This window comes from Anoplolepis gracilipes, chromosome 12 (genome assembly GCF_047496725.1).
Source record: "Anoplolepis gracilipes chromosome 12, ASM4749672v1, whole genome shotgun sequence".
NCBI lineage: Eukaryota > Metazoa > Arthropoda > Insecta > Hymenoptera > Formicidae > Anoplolepis > Anoplolepis gracilipes.
In genome coordinates, this window is record NC_132981.1 from 2,362,164 (window position 1) to 2,383,970 (window position 21,807).

The 21,807-nt window shown below is 31.4% G+C and overlaps 5 protein-coding genes across 14 annotated transcripts in view; 2 read left to right on the forward strand and 3 right to left on the reverse strand.

Moving 5' to 3' along the window:
* The window catches only part of Msi (RNA-binding protein musashi), a 133,097-nt gene extending 129,139 nt beyond the window's left edge, over nucleotides 1–3,958 (reverse strand). For both annotated transcript variants that reach the window (XM_072903082.1, XM_072903083.1), the window contains exon 1: nucleotides 3,681–3,958. The gene's annotated coding sequence lies outside the window, so the exon portion shown is untranslated. The remainder of the gene's footprint in view (nucleotides 1–3,680) is intronic.
* A 2,308-nt stretch (nucleotides 3,959–6,266) lies between these two features.
* On the reverse strand, nucleotides 6,267–7,784 carry Prosalpha2 (proteasome alpha2 subunit). The gene is made up of 3 exons (XM_072903214.1): nucleotides 7,670–7,784; nucleotides 6,913–7,245; nucleotides 6,267–6,723 (listed from the first exon to the last, which is right to left on the reverse strand). The coding sequence occupies exons 1-3, from the start codon at nucleotides 7,708–7,710 to the stop codon at nucleotides 6,393–6,395; spliced, it is 705 nt and encodes a 234-aa protein (XP_072759315.1). The 5' UTR covers nucleotides 7,711–7,784; the 3' UTR covers nucleotides 6,267–6,392.
* Nucleotides 7,785–8,679: 895 nt separating this feature from the next.
* LOC140672024 (uncharacterized) lies at nucleotides 8,680–11,410 on the forward strand. The gene is made up of 4 exons (XM_072903819.1): nucleotides 8,680–8,992; nucleotides 9,100–9,384; nucleotides 10,729–10,947; nucleotides 11,026–11,410. The coding sequence occupies exons 1-4, from the start codon at nucleotides 8,881–8,883 to the stop codon at nucleotides 11,328–11,330; spliced, it is 921 nt and encodes a 306-aa protein (XP_072759920.1). The 5' UTR covers nucleotides 8,680–8,880; the 3' UTR covers nucleotides 11,331–11,410.
* Nucleotides 11,411–12,040: 630 nt separating this feature from the next.
* On the forward strand, nucleotides 12,041–18,815 carry LOC140671608 (retinol dehydrogenase 14). Of its 9 annotated transcripts, none has more exons than XM_072903036.1 (6): nucleotides 12,063–12,138; nucleotides 12,716–12,941; nucleotides 14,054–14,323; nucleotides 15,026–15,265; nucleotides 16,698–17,080; nucleotides 17,174–18,815. In XM_072903036.1, the coding sequence occupies exons 3-6, from the start codon at nucleotides 14,059–14,061 to the stop codon at nucleotides 17,276–17,278; spliced, it is 993 nt and encodes a 330-aa protein (XP_072759137.1). In that variant the 5' UTR covers nucleotides 12,063–12,138; nucleotides 12,716–12,941; nucleotides 14,054–14,058; the 3' UTR covers nucleotides 17,279–18,815. The 9 variants fall into 9 exon arrangements, with proteins under 9 accessions (XP_072759132.1, XP_072759133.1, XP_072759137.1 ...); XM_072903033.1 differs by having other exon boundaries at nucleotides 12,068–12,138; nucleotides 12,685–12,941; XM_072903034.1 differs by having other exon boundaries at nucleotides 12,111–12,142; nucleotides 12,685–12,941.
* LOC140672028 (esterase FE4) lies at nucleotides 17,940–20,709 on the reverse strand. Its single transcript, XM_072903820.1, is given in 9 exon segments — nucleotides 17,940–18,134; nucleotides 18,136–18,189; nucleotides 18,249–18,270; nucleotides 18,827–18,978; nucleotides 19,150–19,523; nucleotides 19,698–19,843; nucleotides 19,921–20,052; nucleotides 20,523–20,602; nucleotides 20,605–20,709. Coding segments are annotated over 9 exon segments (1,260 nt in total).
* Nucleotides 20,710–21,807: the final 1,098 nt, after the last annotated feature.

Below are 21,807 nucleotides of genomic sequence, written 5' to 3' on the forward strand. Positions count from 1 at the left end.
GAGAGAGAGAGAGAGAGAGAGAGAAAAAGGAAGAAAAAAAAACGACGAAGGTGCGGGCGGGAAAAGGAGGCTGGCATGATGCTGTAATTACACTCGAGCTATGTGAGTATCACACAATGTTAGACTGACGAATGCGATTCTTTCAGCGTCGCAAACCGCACTAGTTCCTCGTGCGACGGTAAACATGACCATTTAATGTTCGTCCTGCGAGAATTAAAACGGCGAAATGATGCGAAATATATAATGATGATGCGGGTTCATCTTCGATGCTACTCGAGTGCGAGGGATTTTATTCTTTTTCATACCGTGTCATTTCATGTGCGATGTGAACATTTTATTATCCCCGACTCTTACTGGAGTGTTGTTTGCAGGGTTGGCAAAATTCCACATTTTTTTGGGGGAATGAAATTCATACCAACAATAAAAACCGGTAAAATTCTACTAAAAATGTTAAAAAAAAAAAATAAATACTCGTCGATTGAGAAAGTGTTTCCTAATTTAAGCTTTATCCAAAATAAAATCCATAATAGATAGAAATCGACGTAACAAATAAATTTGTTTCTAGTTAAAAAATATTTAAAAATAAACGCGAACCAGATCTAAATAAATTGAAATTTCTCTAATTCTTTACTTACTGTTACATTTTTTATATTAACCTAAAAATGAATGTAAAAATTTAGAAACATTTACATGCTCAAAGTTTTTGTTCAAAAAATTTCACATATTAATATGAATTAAAAAAGACTTGATTATTATATTAATTTCATTCTTTTAAACTATAGTGATGATTATAGTATGATTTATTAATTAAAGCAAAAATATATTTTGCATAAAATTAAATATAAATACTTGTTATTCTTACATATTAATTATCTTTATTTTCGTTTTTGTCAGTTTATTTATTTCAGGCTAAAATTCGGGACGATAAAAAATCAAAATTTACCATTGTTCTTTTTCACTCGCTGGATTTTCCTGACCAACCCTGGTTGTTTAAGAGGAATTTCGATCGCGAACAAATGATAGAGAGGATGTTTACCTCGCGCTTTCAAGAAAACCGTGGATCATCGAGAGAACCGGTCACGATTGCCTCTTAGAATTTTTAATAAGCGATATCGGCGACGTTCATTCGCGGAGATTTTCGTAATAGGGAGATAGTAAATCTGATTGTTTGCTCGATTTGAACACAGGAATAGGGGAAGAAAAAAAAATAGTCGCTCGCAATGTCGGCATTAAAATTGCAAAGCGCGGAAGCAGGGAGATATCTTGCACTCATCTTCGATCTTTTCTCTCTCTCTCTCTCTCTCTCTCTCTGTCTCTCGACATTATGTTGGTCGTGATTGTCCCCAGAGATCCGCTTCGATAAGTAGCACTAAATGAAAAACCCGTCGTCCGTCGTTAAAACGCGTTTGCGTTCGCGGATGCGTTATATTAAAATCTACCATTGTTCGACAATGGCATCGGATACGTGAGAGATGGAGAACGGAAGGGAAGAATATTTCTTTATACTGGCGAATCCGCCTCTCCGGGACTCGCGCGGGTGCGAGAAACTCGCAGACTCGCAGTAATAAAGATAATGAAGACCGATAAGTCGATAAAACCGAAAAGACTGATAAAGGCCAAAGCGCCGTGGACGGCAGAGTTATTCGGCGGAATAAAGTTTCACTTTGAAATTTCCTTAGGAACTGCTCGAGATATATACCTATCTCTAACGCCGCGCCGGTCCCTTCAAGTGAATTGATTATAATAGTTAGGAGGAATTGTGCGAGTGACTGACTACTCGACTTCCGGCAGAAGTTAGGAATACAAGAAGAAAAATGCAAGGAGCAGAGAGTAGAGTCCATGTAATTTGTGTAAAGACTCTCTTTCAGATATATCTACATATTTAAAGTAAGCTTCACCAATTTGGAAGTTGCTTCGCTCTTGCTTCCAACTAGTCGAGAATAACTCGAATATTATGTCGACATTATATATGCGCTTCATGTTTACATATTTATGAATATGATGTAATTAAAGATTGCCAAGCAGACATAAAAATTTCAAAATTCAGATATCTTAATGGAAAAAAAAAAAAAATTACGTTATAAAAAAAAACAAATAAATTTTGTTGCTATTAAAGAGGATAATAAATTCGAAAAGATAAAAGGTACCGTATAAACGAATCATTCGGATCGTAAAACAATCATAATCAAGTGAAAGTAGTCCTTGTAAAATCGTCGCAAAGAATAATAGTGATTGTTTCTACCAGTTCGTTAATTCCTTCCAGAAGGAATTACGTTTTCTGGAATAAAATATGAAAGCTGCTTTTTATCAAATGTTTTTATTAAAATTAAAATCTGATTTTTGCGCGATATATATTTTAGCCCACATTCCTGCGATATCTCAGTAATCTTTCCCGATCACCAGAGTGTTTGAACCTCTCTCGGCCCGCGATACTTAGGCGTTGGACCCGCTGAAAGATGGATGAAATTTCGCGCACCGAGTTCCAACATACCGAGTACGCGAAACGGATGAGCCATTGCGTATTTCGGATAGTATCGGCGATCGAAATTTATGGCACGCTTAGAATTGGACCGCGAATCGATCGGCGACACCGAGAGAGACGAGATGAAATCGCTAAACAAATCTGTCCACATTTTATTTCGACCAAAGATACGTCTAATCTGCGTGTCAAATCAATTTACTATTTATTTCAAGCTTATTCGTATTACATAACATCATTTATTTATTATTTTTTACTTTTATTATTTATTTTATTATTATTATTTATTATTATTGATATTATTCATGACTATATTATCTCTTTTAGCCCAAAAGATAAACCAACTAATTTATCATTATTAATTATCATTAAATGAATAAATAATTCTAAATACTGGTAAACTAAATTATTAGTACGATTGGTACTAATGTGTTTAATAATTAATCTGAAGTTAATTAATATGCCTTTTCTCTATGGTACAGACAGAATTAAAATATGAAAAGGTAGGTAACACATACGTACAAGTTGCTAACCTAGCGTTAATTAATTCGCATTGTTAGTGCACCAACGCGTTAATTACCTTCCTCGTTCGTTCAAATATATAATGAAGGTAGAATATTATATTAGTCGAATTTAAAAAGTAAGAAGTACGTAGCGGAAAGTAAATGTGACAATGCGCGCGCACGCATTTATGCGTCTTAATTAAAATTCCGCAAGATTATATATATGTATATTATTACGAAAGATAAATAGTAAAAGGACGAGAGAGAGAGAGAGAGAGAGAGAGAGAGAGAGAAAATACGCGGTGCAAGTCACTTGACATTTTGCGCTATCAGTTTCCCCGCAACGTTATCTGGGGGCAGCTAAACGGTCAATAAAATCGAACTAAACTAGCAAATTCAGAACTTGAGGCTTGTTGTCATCGCGTATAATTGACGAATCGATGGCAATCGACTGTCGAATGTGCTCGCGACAGGAGAGTCGCGTGAAGAGATTTAAATCTGTCCATTCCAGTTACACTTCTATGCCACTCTCCGTCTCTCTCTCTCTCTCTCTCTCTCTCTCTCTCTCTCTCTCTCTCTCTCTCTCTCTCCCTCTCGCCACCTATTTTTTGCTTTGCATGTAGAAACTGTATTACACGTATGTGCATGCGCCACGCGAAGTTGAGGGATGATACGTATGTATATATACGTTATCTTACCTGAGTGGACATTCGTCCCCGGGAGGCGCGGATCCCAGGCGAACCGCCTGTCGAGAGGATCGACGGACGAGCCGAGGGATCAGTTGGAGGGAACAAGCGGCGACAGCGGGTTCATAGCAGCAGCCCTGATGACAGCGCGCGGGATGACGCGACGACGCAGGTGGACGCAGACGAGCCGGTAGGCCAGACAGCCGCGCACCAACTGCAACAATCGTGGCAGAGGCAGCGACATCCTCTCGCGATATTCCTCCGGTGTTCCTCTAATCGTGTGTCACTCGCGACTCGCCGATATAGGCTCCATCGATATACGCGAGAATTTTCGCGCGCGGCATCTCGGCCGATAACTGCAGGTACCGTCATTACCGACGGCGAGACGTTCGACAAAGTATTTTCAAAATTTCGCAGATTTTCCACGTGATTTGACACGCTTTTTTAGAATGTTTAAGAGAGTAAAAAATAACGACGTCTCTCGACATTTTATTCACTGAGGAAAATTCAACTCCAAATAATGATCTCAAAAAATCTGCCATTAGCAGGTTTTTCGCCAATTACAGCACACCCGCCTGTATATTTTTAATAAAATTTCTGAAACATTTTCATATAGTCATATATATATATAAATTCACGACTTATCAATTTTTATTTTTTTTGCTTTGTTTTTGAACGCATTTTGTGTAGCGACAAGAATAGCATATCTTATTTATTTTTCATTGAATATCGAACGAATGAAGAATTACATATTATAATGGATGTCAATACGTGTTTCATCTTTATTTGATATCCAGTAGAAATAATAGAAAAATAACCTGACGCTTGCATTAATTTGTATTCCTAAAAACCTATAATAATTACACTAATATTTTATATTTTGGTTTTAAGCAAGAATTAAACATATATGTGTCTATTTCTGTATCTTCCTTTCTAAATAAATAAAGACAGATATATATTTAACAATAAATCTCCCTTCAAAAAATAACATTGATATAATATTAGACCTAAGTGAAATGCATTCAAAGCTAGAGCAAATATAAAAGTTGATAAATCGTGGATTTTTCAGAAATACTCTGCTAAATAAAATATATATATTAAAATTCTTTATATAAATATATTCTAAATATAATAATATGAAAATATTTGATATTTTTATCGTAAATAAATTTTATAAGAACTTCCTATATGTATAAACGTAAAATATTCTCCGAGTTTTTCTTACTCTATAATTTTCTTAAAAAATAAAACTTGAATAAATCTGATATTTTTTCAGAAATCTTTTCAGAATTCTTCATAAATTTATGAAATAAAGTTATGAAATTTTAAAAAATTTTTTAAGAAATTATGAGATTTTTTTATCAGAGGAGATTGATGTCTAAAGTCTCTCGAGAAAATATAATGGAAGAATGCGAAAAGTAAAATATACCAATTATATGGATCAGCTATATGTCAAAAGTTAATACATCCGATACATTTCAAGATTCATGAATTTCTTGACATTGTGCCCTTCTAGTCTTTTACAATTAATAATTAATTTGTGAGAAATTTGTCTTATAGAAAATGTACTTTAATTTCAAAATTGTAAATATTATCTTATATTGAATTTTTATAGTGTACCATGAAAATTTTATAGAAACTGTACACAAAAATTCATAAAAATAAAAATTAATAAAATTTAGTTCTATGATGACATTAATCATTTTCTCTATAACATTCAATGTTGCACGATTTTGCTCCTAAATATTTATTTATTTTAAGAAAGAGAGCAATTCTTTCAAAAACAATGATTTCGTAGACATAATATGATAATAATGAGACAGTATGATGTTTTTGTGTCGACAAGTCCGATATCATTTAATAATAAATAATTCTTATATAAATTCAAATAAAAATTTATAAATGTGTTTATCATAATTTATAAAAATAACATCTTGTCTATGCTTTAATTGCTAAAAATTTCTTCGTTTTTATTCTTCGTTTTCATAATTAAACTCCTTATTCATTTTGTAATGAATAATTAAATAAAGGAAAAGAGAAAAACTTTTTAGTAAATATATTAATAAGTATTATAAAAATGATTGAAATGTGAAAATTAATTGCAATATAATTTATTTAATATAATTCGAATATTGCATGAAAATACTTTAATATTTTAATATACTAGTATTTTAAAATATTAAAACGTGCAATATAAAATTAGAAAATTTATTATTTTACATATGTATTTCGAAAGTTTGAAATATTTGAAAAATGATAGTACATAACAAGAATAAGAAGTCTACATTTTTAATATATACACAAACGTGACCTTTCTTTCTTTCTGATTTTTATAATTATATTATTAAATTCTGCATTAAATTACTTACCATTCAAATAAAATAATAATTTTCAAAAATAATATAATTTTCTTATAGATTCTAAATATATTGCAGACTCTTTTTTTTATAAATTCAACCTTTTTACAAAAAGTTTAGACTGTTTATAAAAAGCTAGTCTATTAAGATTCAATGTTATATAAAGATTAATTTTACAGAAACCTGCAACATATATTATAGTGGATAATTGGTACAAAGTTTAAAATGGTAAAAAATGGTTATTATTATCAAAAAAGCTTGTTTTTTTTTATATTGGGTGACAGAATTTATTATAAGAATCTTATTTGAATCCATTAACGATTGCAAAGATTTACTTCCACAATACATTTTAAAAAGAAACTTAAGTTTAAGGAATATTAGCGAGATAATCTTTAACGTTGGAAGGATCCAACTTTCTGAATCCGTTTGCGTCGCAAATGCCAACTTCGATATTGTCCGCAGTCATTTGACCTTCGAAACCTTCTTTCAGCGTTAGAATAGCAGTGTGAACAGCGTCATCCAATTCCAGATCCTCGCTGTACCTCTTTTCGAGAAACGTTTTACCATTAATGAAATTTTTACCCATTGCAGTTGCTTTCCACGCGAAATACGTGCCGGACGGATCACATTGGAACAGATAGGGCCTGTCATTGTCCCAACCACAAATCAGAAGGGATACCCCAAACGGTCTGACACCTCTATAAAATAAATTACAAAAAATGGGTTCATATTATCTCCTCGTCAATATTTGTCCCTTCATTTTTTCATGATTCAGATATATCTTCAACGATTGAAAGTATGCAATAATTAATTGAATGAATAAATTAAATAAATAATAAAGATTTAAATAAGTTATCAAACTGCAGCGATCAAAGAAAACAACTCACCCAGATTGAGTGTACTCTTGCATGACCATCGCAACACGTTGCACGAGTTGCGCGGTCGGGATGGGTTCCCGATAAACCAGGAGATACTGTTGTGCCATTTTTCGCGCTTGCTTCACCAACAATCTATAGTCTGGACCCATGCCGCTGTAGACCATGCCGATGTGCTTTGTGATCATTTCGACCTTACTGACACTGTGCTCATCGTAGAGAATAGATTTATGCTTGTTCTCGGTGGCGAGGACGACGCCGTTCAACGCCTTGATACCCACGCTTGGGGCCCCGGCAGCTACCGCAGCCAAGGCATATTCTATCTGCACTAGCTTGCCTGACGGACTGAAAAAGACGATTATATTAATTGACATGTCGATCGAGTTATGCAAATGTCCAGGTAAATTATGATAAATAATATATAGTATTTTTACGCGCGCATTTTGACACTTGACACATCAGACCTGTCAGAGAATTTGACGAGTCATCCTATCATACGCGTTGTTCAACACCATACGTTTTTCGGATTACTCAGTCGTGATTATTTACATATTTATTGATAAAGTATTATTATTAATAGAATATTGTTGATTGAAGTAAAAATTTTCATTCACAATAATGGATAAATATGTATACGAGTGTACGATTAGAGGTTAGATTATTGTTATATTCACTTCCAACAAAATTCATCTCTTATTACAAGCCCAAAATATCGTTTCAAGGTTTCTACTGAATTACAGGATTGTTATGTAACTGTAAATATATTTACCTAAAAGTCGTTAATGAAAAACTGTATCGTTCCGAAGCCATGACAATTACTTTTGCAACGATATACCAGCATGAAAAGTGCACCGACAAATATCGAGAAGCTTGCCGGAAGGATCGACAACTTGTGAAAATTAGATACGAAATGTTCCTAGGGCTGAGAAGTCTGTGTTTGGAACTATGTGACACTCCACTTTTGATAAAACAGTGAATGATAAAATGAATGTACCAACCGATTATATGTGCTTATATATTATATATATTTTTCTATTCAACAAAATAATTAATAAAATAGAGAATTATTAATAATAGATATTATATTAATTGTTATATAGATATATAATTATTATAATACTAATTAATATGATTACGAACAAGTGATTTATAAAAATTAAAAACTATTTCAGAATGATAAATTTTATAGGATTAAATTAAATAATTAAAATCAAAATATTTTAATTTGACCATCGGCATCGTCACCACTAGAATTACTTTTATTTTATTATTTATTTCGTTATATGCAATATTATTTCATTCAAATTTATTTCATTTTAATTATATTTATTTTATTTTATTATAGATTTTAAAACATTTTCTTTTCTTTTATATTTTATTATTGTGAATCTATTTTATTACACCCCTACAGCACAATATATATTCTTGGAATATTGCAAGTTACAGCGTTGTAAAATAAATTATGATTACAATTATGAAAAATAAATCACGATATTTTTAACATAAAAGTAGCTATAACTCGGAAACCACTTATTTCCGGATCTATGTTTATATAGCTTTTTTGTTTCTTTTTTTGGTCCTAATTACCTCCCGAAGTACTGCGGGCGATTTCCCAAACACCCTGTACATTACTTATAAGATCGGACCATGAATACTTTAGAAAATGTATAGAGATGCATAGGAAAGTCACGTGTTTTCAACAAAACGTGGCACAATATGATATGACGTTTACCTCTCGAAGTTTGATTTTCTTAAAATTCTCTTTCGACTAACGATTGATTCACAACTTCAGTAAATTAAAAAATAAAGGAAGATTTTCGTAGGTCGATTTTATCGCAGATTTTGCAACGCAAGAGAAATCGGATGACAGCATGATATTTGAAATTTATTCATATTGATCATCCGTGCATCGGAACGTGAGAAATAATTATATTGAGAATATGATTGACGATCGTTGATAAAGGAAAAGGAAAAAAAAAAATGATCGGCGACACGTCGCAGAATCAAACGGACAAGGAGCTGGTCGCATGGGTCGACAGCATTCCTGTCTCGAAACCCGCGAGAAACTTGACGAGGGATTTTTCGGACGCAGGTAATTATCGACTTCTCTCTTTGAGCATTTACTGTCATATTTCTTTCTTTTTTTCTAATTAATAATTCGAATAATTTAAATTGTAATAATTCCGGGTGAATTATTAGTCCTTATGGCGGAGATTTTAAAAGTCCACTATCCTCGATACGTTGAACTTCATAATTATGTACCGGCGAGTAACTTGAACACAAAGAAGGAGAATTGGAACACGTTGAATCGGAAGGTGCTCGCGAAAATCGATATGAAATTGAGCAAGGAGACAATCCATCATTTAGCGAACGCCTCGCAAGGTGCGATCGAGAAGCTCTTGCTGGAGCTGAAAATGAAAATTCTGAAAGACGACGAAGAAATGCTGAAATCCAAAAATAATGTGAAAGGTATCCGCACATTGAGTAATGTTTATCTAGCGACAGTTAAAGAATAACTGCATGGATCAGCTGATTTACGTCAAAACATAATAAACCTAATATATTTCAAGATTCATATATGAATTTGATATTACGCATTTTTAAAAGCCTTTTAAAATATAAAAATTAATAATTAATTTATGAGTTAAAGTGAAGTCTTATAGAATTAAAATTTTTATCTTCAAGGCTATAGCCGGATAAGCATACAAAAAATGCCCCCAACGAGTTTTCAAATAATGGCCTGTCATTTCTTCATTGTAAAAAAAAATTTTCTTCAAAATTTCAGCTCCTTAACTTTATTATTTCCGAAGTTATCGAGAAAAATGTCATTTTCAGTTTTTATTTTTCTTTTCTGCAAATATTTGAGATAATCGCATATCGATTTTTTTCTGAATACTTATCAACAAAAGACATTAAAAAAATATTTTTTTATTAATCTCGAGAAAAGAACTCTAAATTTTAAGTTAAAATAACTCATTTATTGTGTGTTACTTATTGACAAACTAGAAATATTAAATAATTGACTCTTTACATTTATTTTTGTTATTGTGACTTTAAATGTGATGTAAAAATAACATACAAATTAATTAAAATTTACATGAAAAAGTAGTTATAATTTGTAAAAAAATGTTGATAGAACATTTTAAAGTTTATGATTAGTCGAAGATTTATTTTAACTTTTCTTAGAATATTAAATTGATTTTGAAACATGTTGATTGTTTAAAATGATTGTTAATGATGTGTTAAAAACACTCAAAATAATATTCCATTTTTAGACATACACAAAATATTAAATTATGAAATGACATAAATGTAACACATGACATAGCTAATCCATATAATTCCTTCGTAATAAATCTAATGCATACATAGTAAAATGTTAATTTTTTGCATGTCCCAGAAAATCCACTCTAAATTTTAAGTTAAAGTAACTCATTTATTGTGCGTTACTTATTGACGAATTAGAAATGTTAAGTAATTGACATAAAACTTTACATTTACTTTTGTTATTGTGATTTTAAGTGTGATGTAAAAATAACATACAATGTAATTAAAAACTACATGAAAGAGTAGTTACAATAATTTGTAAGAAATGTTGATAGAACATTTTAAAGTTTATGATTACTCCAAGATTTATTTTAATTTTTCTATATTTTAATCTTTCTTATTAATGATGTGTTAAAAGCACTCAAAATAATATTTCATTTCTAGACATACACAAAATATTAAATTATCAAGTGACGTAAATGTAACACATGAAAATGTTATAAAAATAATATTTTTTACTGTGTATATATATATATATAAATTTGTATTTATTACGCGCAGAAGAAAAAATTGGAGACTCGCCAGCGGATAACCAGTTTAATTTATCGGCAGAAAATTCAAACAAACTTGAGACCGATCAGAAAATTACTGAAATTAATCCGTCGAAATTTGCGCGTCTCAAACGAGGACTCTTCTTCATCTTCAGTTGGATTATCTGCCCCTTTCGCATATGGAATTTATTTAGCTACTGCAAACTTCCTCGTTTAGGCGGATACAAGCGTGAGATATTTAAATGAGATAATTTACGTGATGGATTTCCCGCGTAAAACTGACAAGTTTTCAAACGCGTTTATATAGGCAACGAGCTCGTGGACGCCGCAACAGAGCGAATGAAGGACGTAAATGATGAAACCATTCATCGTGCAATTTATACAGAGCTGAAGAAGGAACTGCGTGAAAAAGAAGAGATAATATGCACCTTGAATCATAAGGTTGCATATCTAGAGAGCTCGATGAAGCTCAAGGATCTACGCATTTCCAGTTTAACTACGCAAATCTTGCAAAACGCTGTCGAGATGGATAAATCGATGTTATCGAGCGACGACTCTCGCATTAAATTACGCTCGCGATCTCACAATTTTCACGAGACCAAAACCAATTAGAGATTCATAAAATTTGCACGAAAAATTGCATATGAAACCAGAAATGAAAAATTGTGTATCACGTCATTTATTCTATCGCATGTACCTACTATTACTTTCTTTTCTTTCTCATCGCGTTATAATTAATAGCTGAAATTTAAGTATCAAATTTCACTCAATTTCTTTACTCGTACTTAAATTTGTCAAACAGTCATTTTCTAAATAAATAAACGATTTTATAATGAAACTTGTTCTCTGATTAATCGAAAATTGTATCTTTTAATGGAGCAAAAGCTTACGTTGTCCTTTGTATTTTTCGTCACGCATCAAATCCTCGTTTCCCAACAATTTTTTGATTAAAAAGAAATTTAATTAAGAAGAAAAATAGTTAATTGATTTAATTAATTAATTCCTTCGGTCCAGAGAAGATTGCATAAGTGCACTCTATAGTGTAAACACTCTATACTAAGACAAACTTTTTAAACATTCTGTTTCATTATTCTTCGCATCATGTAGGTATTGACTCTATCCTTTCTAGAGTTTAAAGATTGCAATTAGATAATAAATATTTTACGCTAATATAAAAATGTTATTTTTAAGAAGGCAAAAGATCACACAGTCTTGCTGAATTTACATTGGACAAAAATAAAATTGGCCATTACATCAAGGCCACTTTCTGATCATCATTCCTCATCGCGAAAAGTGGGGAGGTCAGTTGTTGTCCGCTCACTCACATGGAAGACTGAAAAGAGTAGAAAGCCGACACATCAGTAGTGCATCGGTATGTTGATCGTAACGGCACGCGGGAGCTAGTAATAAGGCCGTTCGTGTACGTGAGTAATAAACATATGAATTTGATTAATTAATTCTTTTATAATTTATCTTTGCATCATTACTGGATTTATGGACATTTGTATTGTGCCTAATTAAGAAGATACAATTTCTTTTATTAAACAATTTAACGATTTTTATTATTGTGATTTAAAATATATAATTAATTAACTTAAATAAATTTAAAAAAATATCCGAGGAAGGTAGAATATTATTAATCGCCAGTAGTATTTTTAAACAACGAAAAAAAAAACTTTAACCGCCTTGAAAAATGTTACATTGTAATGTAACATTTCTTAAATATTCAAATAAATATTCTCTGCCAGTCAGGTCGACGGTTAGAGTTTTTTTTTTCATTGTTTAAAAAAATATATTTTCTTTATTACGACAATAAAAATCGTAATTATTAAAGTTGTATCTGCGATATGCGTTTAATCGTGAAATTTAAAAATAAAGAAGTATTGTAAGCAATTTCGTAAAAAGTAGCATCGGAAATTAAAATTGTGAATGATATATGCGCAAAAAAAATTGCTTCTATTTTTAGATCAACGTACAAATTGTAGTTTATTTTGTAGTAGAACTATCTGATTAGAAATAATTACTGATCTGAAAGAAAAATATTTGCGGTTATTAAGTTGGGGATTGGAGTACAAGGTGGGAGAAATTCCGCCAGAGACGAGCCAGACTGGTCCAAATAGTCCAGAGACCTTCCAGTCTCAAGTTTAGCAAGGTCGTGTTTGATCCTGTCTGCTTTGCAGTTCGGCTGTATAGTGTTCCTACAATAAGATTAACATATTCACAGTTGAGTTTTTATTTCACTTACATATATTGGTCGATAAGTCTGTCTCTGTAGACAAACAACACGTGTGATACGAAGAAAATCGGTTCAGTACATCAATATTATTGACACTTCATCCGACAATCATCGACGTAATAAAATTAGTTTTTTCACGAAACTTATACGCAAGTACGTAATATTAGATCAATTAGAATAATTATTATTGCCTTCTACAATACTAACTTTAATTCTACTAGTACTAACTTTAATTACGTTGTTAGTATTCATATTATAATGTAAGGTTTATCACAATCTTATCATTATTTATTATCAATTTGTTTTATCGTGAAAATATACTATAGATTACGCGAAAGAATTAATTGTTCTTGATAAAATTATATTTGAAAATATCAGGACTCAATTTTAATTTTATGCATACATACTTGTGATTTAAATACAAGCGTTTTAACTCGTTTGCCTGGTTTTTAACGAAACTTTCGGATAAAGCACGCTGTAAAGAGCAAGTTCAATATCTTCAATAAACGGTATGTATGATGGTCAATGACCTTTGTGCACGCTTCAGTCGTCGGAGAATCCGGACATCAGACTTTCGAGCTCTCTCGGTTGAAAAAATGTAAAAGTGTACAGGTGCATCTTCTTGAAAGAAAGAAAATTTATACATTAAAGAAGCGCACTTTATGAATTATTTTTTCTAAACAAATAAAGTTTATCAATCAAAGGATTAATATACTACAAAAGTTAGCAGAAATAATTCATTTTAATTGTATTGTTATTTATATTAATATTATATATTAATTATTATTATTATATATTTATATATTATATATTAATTGTTTCGTTAATCATTTTATAGATGTATATTTTTCTTTGTTTTCATTATTTTTCCCCTTTTTCATCTTTTTTTTTTTTTATTTAATTTTATTTAAAAAAAACACTTTTAAGTAATATCATATATTTTAGATGATGTAAGTCACGTTCGAATTTCAATATCGCACACGCTCTTTTATTTATTTTTTTACTACAACAATAAAAATCGTTATTATTAAAGTTATATTTACGATACGACTTTGATCGTGAAATTGAAAAATAAAGTAATTTTGTTAATTTTATTCAGATAATATGATAAGTGTCCACTGTACGACGTTGCTTTATTTGGCTGTGGCAGTTGTGCTCGGCGGTGCGATTTTACTTTTTGCCGGCCTTCGTCTCTACATTTTCTGCACTTTGGGCATTTGTAAAAGCAAAAATAAAATGAACGGGAAAACAGTGATAATCACTGGCTGCACGTCCGGTATCGGCAAGGAAACCGCGAGGGACCTCGCCAAGAGAGGCGCGAGGGTCATCATGGCTTGCAGAAACACGGATACCGCTAATCGCCTGAAAGGTTTTGCCACTATAATAAATTGTTTCTGAAGTACAAGACAATTACATTTTATTCTCCATTGTGATGATTTAATGACTATATTACGTACACATCTCGTTAATATTAAAACTATCTAGGACATAGTTCACGCATAGTTCTTATAACATATCGTTCTTATAAGATCGTTTATAATTGCAAATGTTATTACGTATTGTCAGTAGGACGTTAAGTAAGGCGTTTCTATGACTAATATAATATACGTTTGTTATGTACTTTTTTCTAGACTTGCATTATTCTTCAAACTATGCACGTCTTCAATCATCGATGCATCTTATATAATAATAAATCAAATGATTCATAAAAATGATATTTAATTTAAATAATACAAATCTATATATATATATATATACACGTTTTATATTTGTTAATCATTTGATTATAATATTATATAAAATGCGTTGACGATCGAAAAAGTTCATGTATGATAAAGTTTATGCATATCACATTTATTAATATTAAAATTTATTTGAAACAAAAACGATCTTGCAATTAATCTCTAGTCGAAAAAATTTCTGAAACATAACATCATTTTTTTATCGTTCTTCAATTCGAATATTAAAAACGTTTGAACAATAAAGTGTTCCACATTTTTCGCAAAGATATATATGCGTCTATATTTTTTGTTTTATTTTCATCTAATGTACAAATATTCTTCATGCGCAGACGAGATTGTGAAAGAGTCGAACAACAACAATATCGCAGTCCGAAAATTGGATTTATCATCGTTGCAATCAATCAGAGAGTTTGCGCGACAGATAAATCAAGAGGAAAGCAGATTGGACGTGTTGATTCATAATGCTGGGACTGCGGAGACTTTCAGGAAAAAGGTCACGGAAGATGGATTAGAAATGACTATGGCTACCAATTATTTTGGTCCATTTTTGCTGACGCATCTTTTAATCGGTAAGAAATTGTAATGTGCCAAGCTGTATGCTAATTAATTTATAATATCTGTTACGAACGCATAGGACAAAGATAGATTATCTTGTTCAGTCCGTTGGTGTTGGCAGATTTAATGTAGATGAATTAATGTTCAAAATAGCACAATATTAAGTAAATAAAACAAAAGAGTTTTGAATATGATTTTTAATTTAATCTCGAAATAATATTTAACTCATTAACTTGATTTATATGCGCCTATATCCGCTCTTAACAAGTGGATGACGTGTATAAGATGATTATTGATGTTAATACGTAATAACATTGAATTTTTTTTCTGTGCTTACTCAAGGTTTGAATAAATAATTAAAAAATTTTAATTATGATATATGTTAAATTGTGATATATGAATTGTAAGCATAATTAAGGTTGTTTAGTATCTATTTTTAAAAATATAAGAATTTAATAAAATTTGCACAGATTGTTCTGATACATATTCAGAAACTTATAATAAAACCTGAAGTTGATTCACTGAAGCACTCAAAAGTTATAAGGATTTAATTTGCAATGAATTTACCCGTCGATATTATTGTAAATATAATTATTTTATCCTTTTTAGCCCTTAAATTGATACGATTACAGATTTTCTATCTTATAAAAAACCTGTGATCGTGTTGATTTAAGAGCTAAAATAGATAGAAATAATAATAGGAATTCAAAATTTGCAAAAGTATAGTTTAAATATAGAGGAAATATTTGATCACATAATTTTGGTCAAGTACTGACTAAAGATATTGAATATAATTTTCTCAATTTCGTCCTATTATCCAAGATGACATATTATTTATTGTGAAAACGTGGCAACATAGCATTCAGCTGAGCCTTCTTTTGACATTTTAAATAATTTATCTTTTCATCTGAAGCCTCTATATACAAACGTGTAAGTGAGAAGCGACTAGGCCTCATATGTCAATTTGCAATTTGACCAACTTATGAAAAATTACCATGATGCCACACATTTCTTTCTTCTCGGAGAATCGACAAATTATTAAATTTATCAAAGAAATAGTTAAAAATCTTCTATATTTTGTCATTATTCACTATTATAATTTTTATTCTGACATTTGAAATTACTCTGTACGAGTAAATTCTTTTATTTTAATAATTCAAATTTTGTGCTGTAATGTTGAAATCGAGGTACCGTAAATGATAAATGTTTCTCATTATAATTTAAAAAACACGAAAATTCTGCGAAAAAAAGCAACAAAAGTTGGAAAATACATTTCGACATTCTAGCTATGAATAAATAATAAGATTTTATACAATTTTTATAATAATCATATATTAAGATATATGAGAAAAGTATATATTCGTCAATTTTGACTACTTTTTGCTTCGATTGTAGGTGCTAAACATCCTTAATGTGAATCATGAAATTTTTTTTCTGTATTTACAGGTTTACTAAAACGATCGAGACCGAGCCGTATCGTAGTAGTTGCATCAGAGCTCTATCGAATAGCAAGTTTAAATCTCAACAACATCAATCCTACGTCGACACTACCGGCATATTTGTATTACGTGTCAAAGTATGCGGATATAGTCTTCACGTTGGAGCTGGCGCGACGATTGGAGGGCTCGGGAGTGACAGCAAATTGCCTGCATCCTGGAATGATCGACAGCGAAATCTGGCGAAACGTGCCCGTTCCGTTATCTTGGATTTTGCACCTAATAACCAAGACCTTCTTCAAGACACCCGCGCAAGGTGCACAGACGACAATTCATCTTGCGGTTTCCGACGAGCTTAACGGGATCTCGGGAAAGTATTTCATGGATTGTGCTGTAAGAACCATCTTTAATCTTTTTCAAAATTCAGACTTGATTAAATTTTATTCCTTTTTTTTTTTAATTTTAATTATATATTGCATGTTTTAGGAACGTGGCCTAACAAACGCCATAAAAGATCCTGCTAAGGGCAAAAAGTTATGGGAATTGAGCGAGCCTCTGGTGAAGTTGGAACCATCAGATCCGAAGATCTGAACACACGTATTCTCTTTTAAAACTTTGGTTTTTTTTTTTGTTATACATGTGATGGCATTTTTTACAATTAACATTTAATTATAATTTTATAACTCACCCTTAATAGAGACTCCATCGATCTCAGTATTGAAAAAAAATTTTTGCAAATATTGTAAGTCGAAGAAATCTTTTTTTACTAGAAAAAAGAAATTTTTTTTTATAAATATGCATATAATTGTTTGCATTTACTCGAGTAGTAAGTTCGATATACGAACATAAATCTTTTGCTTAATCACCTGACATGGTCAACGTACTTATAGTATAGCTTACGGTATCGGTTTTAGATATTAAAACGATTACTATTTTGAATTCAAAGGGAATAGGCTCTCCCATTTTTGCATTCTATCGGGACAAAGTCTTGCCTTCATTCTCGGTGTGTCGGAAATTTCTAAGTAGTTGTTGGTTTCTAATAAGTATGGTTCCCTCGTGAGATTGTTCGCCAAAGTCGATGATACTGTTGTCCAGTTTCAGCAAAATTCGACCACATACTTATCGTAATAATTCCACCGTTAGGTATTTCCGGAGCGTTGTCCTCGAAGAAGAGAAATATAATCCTCATAAAGAAAAGGTATTGCAAATTGTCACAGTGCAACCCTCATAAAATGATACAGTAAATAACGGATTAGTTATAATTTATTCGAATATTTATGAGCTTCCAATCTTGTGATGTGAAATAATTTTTTGAACAATCAAAAAATGCAAGTAGTATAAGAAAAGCCATCCCGTACGGCGAGGTTTCGTTCCACGTGACGAAACTATATCGTTCTTGATAAAAAGATGGGTAAAAATAGATTGATTGATCAGTATTGTCTGCGAACACACAATTTTAAAGCGCGATGCAATGGAAATATAACTAGACTATCGGATTTAATCTGCAACAGAATTATACGAGAATCACAATAATTTTATGTGCACTGTATCAATACTTTACAATATTTGACATTGTCTCAAATCTGTTAATAATTAATATACTTATTTATTATAAGATTTAATATGTTTCTTTTACAATACTTTTCCAGAATAATTTTTACGAACATGTGTGCGAGACCTTCATATGTGTTCGGGCCGATCGATTGGTTGTTAAAGTAAAATTGACGTAGTTCGGTGCTTATGTACCCAGTGTTTTCTGTTATCTAGATGAAGTTATCTAGATAATCATTTAGATGAAACAATTACTTTAACCCATCTTTATCTCGATAATAAAATGGAATGTATTATCTTTATCTTAGATGATAAAATGGAATATCCGCTTTAAATTATTTAAGATAATTCTGCAATCAACAAAACTTCCTTAATAAGCACTTTTTAATATATAAATTTGGTTTTTAGATTTAATTCGAAAGCAACATACTGCTAGTGTTTTGTATTATACGATTATAATGTTTTTATTTTTTTCTTAATTATATTTTTTAAAGCAACGTTCTAAATTTGACATTGTGACCCTTGTGCAATCAGGAAAAAAATGTGCAAAGACAAGAATAATTAAATGGAAAATAATAGATTTTTTACTCGTCCTTGGTGACCTCCGCGATCAGCGGAACCTTGTGAACCTTTCCTTTTCTAATAAGATCAACAGGTTGTTCGGGCAAGAATCTCTCCACAACATGAACCTCGAATTCTACTACGGATGTCCACAACAATATCGGATTATCATACCCTTCCTGAAACGTGTGTTTAACATGTTCTTTTATTAAATTTCTATTTTTTTTATCTAATGATTAGAAATAAAAATTTCAATTGTTTTGCAAAGATTCCTCATCTATCTTCTATTCAATTTTCTATCAAATAATTTTCTACATATTTGTTTATTAATAATTGTTTGCCATGCTCACAAAGAACTTGGATATAGCGTCTGTAAAGTTCTCCACCAGTTTAGATTTCAAGCAGATCAGTATAGCGTCGGTGGTGTTGGTCGGACAGTTTAATAGCTCAGCTTGCTTCTTCGCCAAGTGTAATTGCTCGGTTGGATATGGGTCTAACGTCATCGAGTCGCTCATCATGATCGCGCGATGAAACAATCCCTTGGACATTGGCGAAACCATGTGTAGCATCACGCTGAATCCACCGACGCTGTAGCCGCATATCGTAACGCTATCAGGATCACCGCCGAAGGCAGCTATGTTCCTCTGTACCCATCGAAGCGCCACGACTTGATCTTTCAAGCCCAAATTGCCTGGTGCTTTCGAGTCGCCGGTGCTTAGAAAACCTGATAAGCATCATATTTTTTAAGAAAATATTTTATTATCTGTGAACCACGAGCAATAAAATGCTTTGATATCATGCTGTGTTTAGCTTGTATATTTTCTTTCAAGTTTCAAGCGAAATTTATCTCTTTTGACTTAAATTGTCTGAGAAATAATTAAAATGGCTAGGGATTCACCTAGAGTCGCGAGACGATTATTAACGGTGACGAGAACGATATTTTTGTCCAGCAAGTATTCGGGTCCAAAGTTGGAGCTTTGGCCTGAGAATAGATAAAAAGCACCAGGGTGGAAGAAAACCAGCACGGACCTTTTTACGTAATCACTCGCCGAAGGTATAACTGCAGTTGAGACAATTATTTAATTAATAACTTTATTCTTTTCAGTGAGAATATGAATCACCTGTTAGTAAAGCTCACTTTCGTCGTGTAGACATTCACACGAAGACAATCTTCCATTATATTCTCCACGTACAATGCTGGACAAGCCGGTCCTTCCTTGGATGCATCAAAGACATTCCAATCCGTCGCTGGAGTAAGAATTTACGAGAAATAAAATTAAATGGAGAAAAATGACATTTACATCGTGCAAGGACTCGTCCTATAACAAATCTCGTTTTATTCTTGATACAAATATTTTATGGTGCTAAAATAATTATGAAATAATTTTTGCATTGTTGGTTTCGTGAACCGATTTTAACGTATGATAAAACATATCGTAAGAATAAATGACTGATTGAAAATTCAAACAAAAGTTTTTTAACTTAATTAATTTAATTTTATAATAAGTTTTTTTTACAGACACATGGTTTGAATTTTCAAAGGGCTTCAAAATTTTTTGAATTTTCAGGCATTTCTAAATTTTTAGAAAAACCATTTTAATAATTAAGACAAATGATTTGAAATTACTTTCAGACATTCAAATCTGAAAATTCAGACAAATATGTTTGAATTTTTAGCCAGTTTCTTACAGTGAACTTTAGTAATGACATTATTATCTTTTATTTAGTTACCTGGAAACGTTGCTGCTCAATCGGTGGTTCAGCATATCTCACACCACGAAAGGAATAGATCCTTTTGCCTTTTATCTTGAGGTCAAAATGAAACCTCGAATTCGTCCGATTCGTACGGTCACCTCGAGATCACCGCTGGCGAACGCAAGGACGACGCTCAGAAGGAATATACATTTCATGACAGCGAGAGGATAGCTTAACGAAAGCTGGTTTCTTATGTGAAACCATTTAGGCACGTATGCATATATACGTGCATTGCACCGGCAATTATTAAAAATCTCAAGAGCGATAAGAGGCCTTTTATGCTCAGTTGTTAAAAGGAGGACCTGCATAAGGGGTTCTACTTTCACAAGGAAACCTGAGTGTGTATACACAAGTTTATTTCTCATTGTCAGACGAATAAGATGACGCGTGTAAAATTACATGCGCAGTTTTAGAATTTAAATTTGCACATGAATTTTTGAACCAAGACGAGGCAACGCATGAACGTTTATTATTTAATAAGAAATACCTGATGTATTTAAAGCGCGAGTTTTACAAAAACTTTACTACTTTCAATAGTCGTGATTCATAAATTTTCTTTTTTCCGTCTATATATTTTGATGTAGGTCATAGTTTCCTCATTGTGAGAAAAACACGAGACTTGCTGCAAATAAGATCTCTTTAATGTAGCAACTTTTTTCATAAATGAAAAGAGAAATATAATATTTTTATATTTCATAGAAAAAAGATTCAAATGTTATTTACAAAAAATTGTTTATAAAATTCTATAATTTTTTAGATACTATTTGGACACATCTTTCTAAATATTTTTCTGAATTTTCTTTACAATCGTAATAACAATTCCAAAAAAAATTTATACAATATTCCTTGTTAATATGATAAACCAAGCTATTTCTTTTTCGTCTCTCTTAAGCTGCGTCTGATTTCAGTTATGTAAATTTTAGTTGCATAATTATACTTTAGAAATTCACTAGTCATTCTTCATACATTTTAATTGTAAAATATTATTTGTTTTGTTAATCATGACATTTTAAATATACATTTTTTTGCTTTTATTATTTTTCTATCTTTTTTTATTTAATTTTATAAAAAAGCTATACTTTTGAATAATATTATACATAATGTTCTATAAAGTAATTTAATTTATTTTATTTTGCTTTTGATTAACCTTTGTTTCTCTTTCTTTCTTTCTAGATTTTCTGCACTTTGAAAGAACAAAAAGAGATTAGATGGAAAAATAGTGATAATTACTGAATGCACTTCTGATATCACAA